General features: G+C 43.8%; 1 protein-coding gene across 1 annotated transcript; it reads left to right on the top strand.

The window, feature by feature from the left end:
- Positions 1-4,064: 4,064 nt before the first annotated feature.
- BLOC1S6 (biogenesis of lysosomal organelles complex 1 subunit 6) lies at positions 4,065-9,725 on the top strand. Its single transcript, XM_050978655.1, has 5 exons — positions 4,065-4,320; positions 5,050-5,194; positions 6,256-6,343; positions 6,946-7,032; positions 7,790-9,725. The coding sequence occupies exons 1-5, from the start codon at positions 4,254-4,256 to the stop codon at positions 7,907-7,909; spliced, it is 507 nt and encodes a 168-aa protein (XP_050834612.1). The 5' UTR covers positions 4,065-4,253; the 3' UTR covers positions 7,910-9,725.
- Positions 9,726-10,194: the final 469 nt, after the last annotated feature.

Genomic DNA, 10,194 nt, shown 5'->3' with positions numbered 1-10,194 from the left:
GGGGCCCGCGCAGGTCGGACGGAAAGAGGCGCGGGGCTCCGCGGCGGAGCGCTCCGGTACCGCCGGCCCACAGTGCCGCCTCCGCGCCGGGCACCGCGCCGCGAGGCGCTGTCACCGCCCGCGCCCCGGTCACTCCGCGCAGCGCTCAGCCGGCGCGGCCCCGGTCACGCCGCGGCCGGGCAGGCGGCGCCCGGCGCGGGGCCGCCTCCCTGCCGGCGCAGGGGGAGCGCCGCCGCCGCCGCCGCCATGCGCGTCACATCCCTCCGCTCCGCGCACCGCCGCGGGCGGGCAGCGCGCCGCCCTCGTAATCCCTGCGCGCTCCCGGGGCCGCCCCGCGACCGTGGCGGCAGCAGTTGGTGGGAGTCGCGTCCCCTGCGCTCCCGCGGACCCCGCCGGCACCGCGCCTGCGCCGCCCGCGTGGGACGGCCGCAGGTTCGAGTCCCGCTGCCGCCGGCTCGCCGCTCCGGCGCTGCCCGCGGAGCGGGGGAACCGCGCTGCAGGCGCGGGGGGCGCAGGGGCGGCATCCGCGTGTCCCTCGGGGTGGCCTGAGGGGCTGTTCCCTTCCCTCCGTGCCTTTGTGTTCCGTGGGTAAATGCCATGCGAGGTAGAGGCTAAGAATTGCCCAAGCCATGCAGTGAAGGTATGGAGGTCTGTGATAGGCAGGAAGCTGTGTTCACTACGCTGGAAGCCTGAAGTGCATAGTTCCGTGCTCTGGCTTCAGATTTGGAACGGCAGAAGTTTGCATTGTATTGCTTTTCTCTTTCTCTTCTGTCACGGCACAGCTCTTTACATTGTTTCAGTAACTCTGTTAAGGTAGAGTTGTAGGAAGTTTCTTACGGCTTTCTGAACATTCCTTAAAGGATGTAACGAGAAACAAACCTCAAGGACCCTGCTGTTGTATAATTCCTTTCATAGCTGTGCTCTAACACAAGACTAATTAGATTTTTGCCTTTATCAGTTTTTCTGAGAGGTTATTTCTGCTCCTCATGGTCTGAGTACTTGAAATTTTCTTCTGAGTTCAGCCTGCACGTGTTCTGCATCAGTTTGTAGCTATGGCCAAATTCTGTTACTGTATTCAGTCAGTTTGCTAAGCCATAACATTTCTGGGAAATCATGCCTGTCAGAGAGAAGGTTCATATCTTGCTTTGTTACTGGGTTGAAGGAAGTTACCAAGGGAAGGCTATAGAGTTGTATAGAAATGCAGGATTTTGGAGAAGGGCACTCCTTTTCTGGTCAAAGGCTGATAGCAGATTTTGGTAGGCATCAGGGCAGTGCTGCAGGACAGGGAGTGAGCCCCCTCTTGGAACTGGCCCCGTGGGAAGGGAGTCCTCTGCGGTAAACTGGCCTTGGGTGGAGGTTGCTTATTGTTGTTCTCTTAATGATGTCCAAAAATAGACAGTGTGATGTTTTATCTGAGCTCCCTTGCCACTTTACAGTGTGGCTGTTTTCCTGAGCGTGAATCTCAGGTTATTTTTCTTCAAGTGGCTAAATTGGTGCCATCTCCTGCCCTTTTACCCACCTCATGATTCCCCCAGCATTGTTACCAGCACAATTGTTCAGGGGCCAGACATGAACTGAGTTCCTGAAATGGGTCAGAATTAAACAATGCATATTGGGGGCATTTTGGATATATTTGTATGTGTAACTGAGACTGCTTGCATGATCTCAACTAGCACAGACATCCATATGACAATGAGGGGGCAGCAAACAGTGTGGGAGTCAGACTGAGCAGCCAAGGACAGGAACCAGTTAAGCTAGCCTTGCTGTCCACAAAGTGCTCCCAGCTATGTTCCAGTTCACCCATTTTTGATGTTTTTGTTCTCTCTGCGTGATTTAACTCACACGGTGTTTCAAGAGTTTCACCACTTGTACCAGCACAAAGTGAGTGAAGGACACACAGGCATGAGCAGCCAGGGCACCAAAAGAACTGCATTTAAAACTGTCTTAAAATGTTGGGTTTTACTCTGGAGCCACTCCTACAGGAACAGAAACTCCTACAGGAACAGAAACTTCCAGCACTGAGGAAGGGTACTTAGCCGGGGGGACTAACACACTAAACCAGGGCACCAAGGTTTGCCAGCTCACCTTTTACTGAATAACTGAGACCAGACATGTCATCAAGTCAAGAACCAGCTCATGCATTGGAAAGATGAGCCTCTGTTCTCTGCACAGAACTGTTTGTACCAGCTACACTCAATTTCTTCATTGTAACAGCCAAGGCTCTGCTCTTTCTATAGTCCCGTTTCCTTAATGAGGACAGAGAGTCTCTAAGAGGTTACCTATTAATGTGAAGTATTTCCTTTTCATGTTGTCATCCCTGAAGTCACATGGCACCTCCAACGCTGATGGTTTAAAACATCCTATTTTTTATACAATTCAAGCTAACTTAACTCCATTTTCACTCACATTTCTAGGGTGGGGCATGGTTACAGTAGATGTAACTGCTTAAATCAGTAGCAAATAAAATCCAAAATGCCAGTGTGACAGTGCCCATTAAAGGTTTCTGAACACAGTTGCTACAACATAAAATGAAACACAATTATGTGGTGTTAACAGTATTACAAACATAGGCACTTGGGAAACAGTGAAACAGAGGACATTTTGCAGAAGAAAAGAAACAAGAAAATTTTCTATCATTCTCTTTTTTGGAACATTTGGGTTAACAAAGAGTTAAATTTTAATTTGTCTAGAAAACCAGATAGCAGTTTTCTATTCCAATCCTTAGTCTATTTCTGCAAGACGTGGGAAGGCCTGGAACAGGCAAAGCAGGAGCAAAAATCTGAAACTCCCACATTTCAAGTGAGACTATTTCAGAGTCATTATCTCACTTGTTCTTACTAGAAATTCCATCTGGAAACTGCAAAGTCTTTCCCAGTGAAACTTTCAACAAAAATTGTGGGTTTTCCCCCCACCAAAAGAAACTTTTAAGTAAAATTGCTAACTAGTTGGAATTAGGAATTTGAGTCTGTTTGAGATAACTAACAACTTCCTCTTGTTGCTCCTTTAAAAAAGCAGAAAAATGGGTCTTTAATCTGATGATGGAATAGTGACATAATTGTGAGCAAAAAGTTAATTAGAATATGCGTAAGAAGAAAAATGCATCAGGATTTGCAACAATGTTGCTGTTAGAAATGTTACTTTTAAGGCTGACAGATCATGTCAGAAGCCCCTTTTTTTGCCTCAATTTCTGAAAAGCATTAGGGGGACTGCCTGAATTGAATTTAATCTTTAAGGCGTGGGGATACATTAAAATACTGCATTAAAATAAACTTTCTGAGTGGTACATCATTAGTTTTTCTATAGTTGCACCTGCATTTCCTGAAAAGACCTTTATAGGTAAAAGAGGGAAAAAAAACGTAAGTCCTACCATACAAAACTGATTTTCATTAAAGAATATATGTACTTGCAAGTTGGTTAGGGCAGGGTGCTGATAACACCAGGGTGGCAGTTTGATCCCCATATGGGCCACTCACTAAAGAGCTGAACTGAATGATCCCTCTGGGCCCCTTCCAACTCAGACTATTCTAAGATTCTGGGTGAAATTATTACTGCTCTTGCACACTGTTGGGGGAGACGGAGAGACAGAAACATACACAAAAGCTACAAGTAAAGTCTGCACGGTTTCTGGAGAATCCAAATCTATAAAATACAACAGCAAGGATGTCCCTAAGAAAGGGCATCTGCGGTGACTTCAGTTGTTTTCTGCGCGGCAGCAGAGCTCCCTGGGCTGCGCTGTGCCGCTCCCACCCGGCGGCCGCTGTGCCCGGGCAGGCTGGGCCGGTGCCCTCGCACCCCGCTTGCTCAGGGCCCTGCACCGCGGCGGGGTCCCCCCGGGGCTGGAGACCGCGCACGTCGAGGCCCCGGCCCCAGCGGCTGCTACCGGGGCCCGGCAGCTCCCGCTCCGGACGAGTCAGGCACGCCCGGAGAGCGAGGGGGAGCGGCGGCAAAGAGCGCCCGGCACCGCCACTGGCATCGCCCCAGCGGCCAGGCGCGGCCCCGCTGCCAGGCGCGGCCCCGCTGCCAGGCGCGGCACTCAACGTCACCATCGTCACTCGCGCGTCACTTCCGTGCCCGGCGCGCGGCCCAGGCCCGGGGCTCGGCGGTGGCAGCGGCTCTATGGTGCGGCGGCGGCGGGGCGCGGGCCGGGGGGCGCCGGGCCGGCCCACTCGGTGAGGGCAGCCGGACCCGCCTGCCGCGGGCTCGGGCGGCCCTGCCTTGCTCTGCCCTGCCGGAGGGCGCCGGGAGCGGCAGCGATGAGCGGCGCGGAGCGGCCGGAGGGGAGGGAGGCGGCGGCCGCGGGTGACCCCGGGCGCTCGCTGGGTACGTGGGGGGAGCCCGGGCCGGGCAGGGCGCGGGTGCGGGGAGAGATGAGGAGAGGCTGGAGCCGCCGCCGGGCCCGATCAGAGCGGGGCGCCCGCCGGGAGGCTCCGCCACAGCCGGTGTTACGGGCGGGCTCCCTCGGTGGCCAGGGGCTGCCTCCCGCATCGTTCTCCCCCGTGCGTGGGCCTGTGAAGGGTTTTATCTTCCAAGAGCAGACAAAAAAATAATCCTAGCGTGCCCGTACGAAACTTACAGGCTGTGAAGTTCAGTTCTTGGAGTTCAACATGGACTCTTGGTGTTTTGAGTCACAGGCGAAGACCTTTCATAGCCTGGCTTGTTCTCAGACTTTGGCAGCAAAGGTTGGGGGCTGTTAATGTTTAGATACTCTTTGATACATAGTCAGAACACTGATATCCATTTTTTTCTTTAGTCGACTGGAATAGTCTTTTTTTTTTTTTTTTTTTTTAAATATATATGGAACAGTTATATTTCCCTCTTTCTATTCTGCTGCTGTTCACATAAAAAGGTTTACCAGGAAGCTTCTGATACCGAACTGAGAATAAGGGAGGAATAAAGAAGAGGAAGACAAAAGTCCAGTTTAGTTGAAAAAGTGCAGAGAATTTTAGTGTGTTTTAATGCATTTAATTTTTTGAAAAGGAAGATATAGGTCCTCTAGGTGAAGCTTGAAGTGTGTGCTGACCTGAACAGCCTTGCTGTTCTTTGGTGTAGGTCCCAGTGATGCATCTCCAGATGAAGGAGTTGTAGAAGATCTGCCTTTAATAGATGAGAGAGCTGTGGAGCAGCTGACTGAAGGATTGATTTCCCACTACCTGCCTGATCTTCAGCGATCCAAATCAGCGCTGCAGGAACTTACGTAAGCAGATTTTGGGAACCAACTTCATACACGTGCATACTTGGTTTGCTGCTCTTTTCAATATAATTTGCTGGTTCCCTTTAACTGGAATATAGTTTATCAGCATTTCTGTATCCTGACTCAAGCAGCCTGAATAATTTGGTGATCTGTGGGAGTACCAGGGGGTGGAGAAGCTGCAGTGCAGCCTATGAGCACTATGGCTGAAGAATGTGTAACTCTAGAAAAGTAAAATCCTCTAAGCCAGACAGAACAGAAGACCTAGATTTCTTAAATGCTCACTGACTTCTGTAGTGGAAAAGTGTGCTAAAAGCTGCATTTATTTTGCTTTGAAACATGCAGTTTGTATTCAGTGCAGCTTGTAGTGAGATACATTATTTATTGTTCAGTCTCTAACCCAAACACTTGAAAAACACAAGTAAGGAGCTAAACAGATAAGAGTTCCTTGAACACTGATACCTCACTGATAACCAAGAGTAGTTGATTTCAAATGCAGATCAGATCTGCCATGGATACAGAGATACAAGAAAGAGCTTTACACAGATCCATCTCAGGTTTTGCAGGGTACCTTAGTTTGGGTTTCACTATGCATGATGTGGTTATGCTCCTGCCAAGGACAGCCTTTGTGTGGAAAGACTTGAGCTGATTTGTGTGGGATGGAGATCCTTAATAATCACCAGGAATCCACCCGAGTTCTGTGCAGAAATAACTTAGTCCTGCATCATGATGCAGAGGCACCCAAGTGGAAAGTCAAGAGCTAATTGTTCTTCCTTTCAGCCAACTACTGCAACCTGGAGAGTGCCTCTTCAGGGGTTTTGGAATATTTATCCTGGATATCCATGTGCTTTGTGATACCAGCTGAATTTGTGCAACAAATAGCAGCTTGGATTTTTCTAAAGTCATTTACTCACGTTTTTATTGAAATCGCCTAGCAATGCATAAGAGGAATGTGGTATTGAGAAGTGTGTATTGATACTGTTTTGATTAAAAGCCTGTTTAAAGGGCTGGTTGAAAAGCATATGTGGTACTTTACTTTGCATTTATGCATCTTTTTTTTGTTTTAGACAGAACCAAGTGGTACTGCTGGAAACATTAGAACAAGAAATTTCAAAATTCAAAGAGTGTAACTCCATTGTTGATATCAATGCTTTGGTAAGTATCAGAAATGCCTTTTAAATTCTAGATTAGCATAGATTTTCTTGTTGAAGCATTACTATCAGCTTGTGACTTTTCCTTTTTCTCAATGATGTACAGAAATAAAACCAGTTCAGATATTAGGGACAAACTGCTGGAGAGGGTGGGAACCGGCATGTTTCTGTTAAATAGGAGAGGCAGTGGGAAGAGAGTGCAGGCTCAGGCAGGCAGCATTGGTGGGACTGGCTGTTCAAAGCCAGCAGCCAAAGCAAGTGTACACTTTTTTTCAGTAGTATTGTGACTCCAATGGGCTCTGTGCTCCTCCCCACACTAGCAGGAATGGTGCATTAAACATTCCTCTGTGGTGCATAAAGTTGGAATATTTTTGTTCTGTTTCATGAATCTTAATTCAGTAGATTACTTTGTGTAACTGTTGAGATGTAGTAGTTTTCTATATTAATATATGTGATATGTAAATTTTATATATAAACTTGAACATGTTTGTTCCATTATCAAACTGTTCTGGTAATCACTGTTTTTGATTGCTATTTTACTGTGTAGCTTTAGAAAACAACTGTTCTAACTTGACAGTCAATGCTTTAACAGTTATGGTTTTTAAGTTTTCAGAAGCTAAACACTATCACAACAAGTTAGTGAATATTAGAAATGAAATGATGATGCTGCATGAAAAGACATCAAAGTTAAAAGTAAGTGGGATAAATATTTTTACTTTCTAATACAGATTTTTACTTATGTATTATTGACTTCCAACTTTTATTTTGGATGCATGCTGAAAATTCTGACTAAAATAGAATTTTATCTTAAAATCATATTTTCAGTAGCTCCAAGCCATGTATGTTTTTAACCTTTCACTTGCTCCTAATGGTGCTCAAGCATCTTACACATCTAAATGACTCTTTCAGTGTAATCTTCATGTTTAGGTGGTGTAAGGATCATGCCTTATTCTGTTACTTAGTCCACTCCATTCCAAGCAGTTCTCTTTGTTGTTTCAGTTTCATTTCAATGGAAAGTAGATTGTCACAAATGTAAGAATTTCTACTTCTGTTTAATGTATCATGAACAGTGGCATGAGTTCACTGGTTTCATGCTATGTAGACATCCTGGTTACATTCTGGCAAGATTAGTCAGTGTGTTCAACAAGAGAATTTTTTCTTGGAGGCAGTAAATTGCATGGTAAGAACCTTGTCAGGTGTACCCAAAGGATGACTTTTAGTGATACTGAAGGGGGTCCAGTTTTTGTTTTCCCAGTGTAGATCACAAACTTTCCATTTCTGAACAGTAAGCTGAAAGTGGGAGGGATGAAGCAAAAAGGAACAGTTTATGCTACATTCAGTCATAAGGAGGGGGTGTTGGAGAGAGGCAGAATGGGAGGGATTTTGTTTGTTGCTTCAACTTAAATATATGTATAAAACTTACAGTTATTTTCTTGTCTTTTCTGTTTAGAAAAGAGCACTTAAGCTGCAACAAAAGAGGCAGAAGGAAGAATTGGAACGAGAGCAGCAACGTGAGAAGGAACTTGAAAGAGAGAAACAGTTAACAGCAAAACCTGCAAAGAGGACCTGAAAACAGAGCATGCAACAACTTGTCTGAATTAATGATTTCTACATTCACTGGAATTAAGACAGACTTTGCTGAAATTGGGCTATAGCTGTTGCTAACAACAGTCTACTCTATGGTATTATAAATTCCAGAATGGTAATAATAGAGTTGGTAACATTCACATTTTTTAATTTCAGCCATTCAAGTTGCCTTCCTCTGTAATGCTATGCAGTTTGATATTATAATGTGAGTTAATTTTTATATATATATATGTATATAGGAGAACTAGGCATCATAGTTTTATGTACCTATCCATTTTTGTTGTCTTCTGTTCTTTTGGTGTTTAGAATTCTGAGAGATTTGATGACTGACACATGTTTTTTAGACAAAATGCAGAGAACTTTAAGCTTAAAGTTCAGTTCTCATCACCAGACTTCAGTGGCTGCATTTTCACTGAAACTGCTTTGTTTCATGCAGTTGGGATCTGTCTCTGATCATCAGTACTGATTTCTTGTGCAGCCCTAATTTGATCCATCTCTAAAGAACTGAAGAAAATAGCAGTGTATCTTCTTAAAAGTTCATTGCAGCAATCTTTTTTTTTTTTGTCATCAAATAACTTAAGAACAGCTTTAAAGTAACTTCTGAATAAGTTTCCCAGCTGAAATGATTGTCAGGGGAGAAGCAGAACACTAAAGATTGTCAAAATTGATGTGTGCACAATGCAAAGATTAATGAATTTGTGCTTCCACAAACATTTAAGTCAAACTAGGAAACTGTTGCTTCTGTAATGGTTTATTAGGAAGACTTGTATAGTCTAAGCATATTTTTGTGGGATTAGAAGTTGTAATTTCTTTATCTTATGTGACAAAATAAAACATAACCAAAACTAAAATTTTCCACTTCATGTGAAATTCAGCCACTTGTGGGAAAACTACTGGATTTAGTGTTTTTTCCTTAACAAATGAATAATTTGCACTTCAGGGCTATCTAAGAGATTTTTTTATAATGGAGTCCTCGCCAGATTGATGATTATTAGTGTGTATTGATAAGAAATTTGGAATGGAGGTTGATATCCATTTCTCTGAATGTAATTCCTATCTTGCAGCACTTGGTGTGAGCTCCCATTCAAATTAATGTACAAATTGTCTAGACTAGTGAAAGAGCTTTAAATTATTTGTTCCTACAGTTTACAAACTTGTTATTTTATAACTGTGTTTCTTTTCAAGTATATCTGTGTTTCTTTTTAAGTAATAATGTAGATTATGTGTTTTGAAGTAAGATAAAGGGTAAGCTATATAAAGTTTTCCATAAAATATGTATAGGAATGTATCACAGGGACACAGTCAATTTTACTTTTCCTTCTGTTTTAGATGACTCACACAGCGTGCACCCGCTTGGACTTTCTGTATTGTCATTTTCTGAACTCCTAATTTCCTCTTCTTAATATTTGTTATCTTCTTCTGTGAAAGACATACTCTAACAAGTACCCAAGCATCATGCAAGGTAAACTGGGATAATGTTTTGGGACAAGGAGAGCAAACTACTTAAAGCAGTCTGAAGGGACACTGAAATGCTTTTAGTGAAGCAGTATTAGATTAAAACTTTCCCCAGGTATTTTTCCCTGAAGTTGACTCATGGCTGTTAATTGCCAGTGGATTGTTGGCCTCTGCTGTGGTTTGTATGTATTTCTAAGAGAAATGTAAAGAATTTCCACAGTCCATTTTTTGGAGCAGAATGTACATAACTAAATGTTGTCTAAGTATTTTATTCTGTAATGTGATTTCACAATCAGATTCTGGGAATTAAAATCGTTCTCATTAAACTATATCATGAAACTGGATGCCTCACTATCCAAATCAGGATTGAATTCCTTTGGTATTTCTTGATTTGTATGCCCTCATGGAATCCAGTTTACTGTATCAAGTCATATTCTCTCTCTCTGTCAAGAACTGTGTGTTTTCTTTCCAAAGAACTGTGGTTTTGTGGGATTTTGTTTTGTTTCAAAAAAATCATGGTTACTTTAATTAAAACTAGAGAATTCTAAGAAATTAATAGAAATAGGTACTTTTGAAATTTGATACATTTCAGCATTTGGGATAATTTCCAGTCAAAGGAGTAAAAGCGGACAGTGCTTACTTGAGGAATCTCATGCACGTACATAAAAATAAGACTGATTAATTTTCCCATAAAAGCATGATCTGGGTTTTCTATGAATAGGGACCTAATTTTGTTAAATGACCTTTCTGTAATAAAGGAGGAAAATAAATAAAAATATATAGGATGAAGTTTGTTCCATTTACATAGCTTCT

Source organism: Serinus canaria, chromosome 10 (assembly GCF_022539315.1).
Source record: "Serinus canaria isolate serCan28SL12 chromosome 10, serCan2020, whole genome shotgun sequence".
In the NCBI taxonomy this organism is placed as follows: Eukaryota; Metazoa; Chordata; class Aves; order Passeriformes; family Fringillidae; genus Serinus; species Serinus canaria.
This window is presented reverse-complemented; position numbering and strand designations above follow the sequence as displayed.

Excerpts from the sequence above, each read along its gene's own strand:
- BLOC1S6 (XM_050978655.1), top strand. The coding sequence starts at position 4,254 with ATGAGCGGCGCGGAGCGGCCGGAGGGGAGGGAGGCGGCGGCCGCGGGT. Across the intron at positions 5,195-6,255 it reads TCAGCGCTGCAGGAACTTAC|ACAGAACCAAGTGGTACTGC; the intron begins GTAAGCAGATTT and ends TTTTTGTTTTAG. Across the intron at positions 7,033-7,789 it reads AAAAGACATCAAAGTTAAAA|AAAAGAGCACTTAAGCTGCA; the intron begins GTAAGTGGGATA and ends TTTTCTGTTTAG.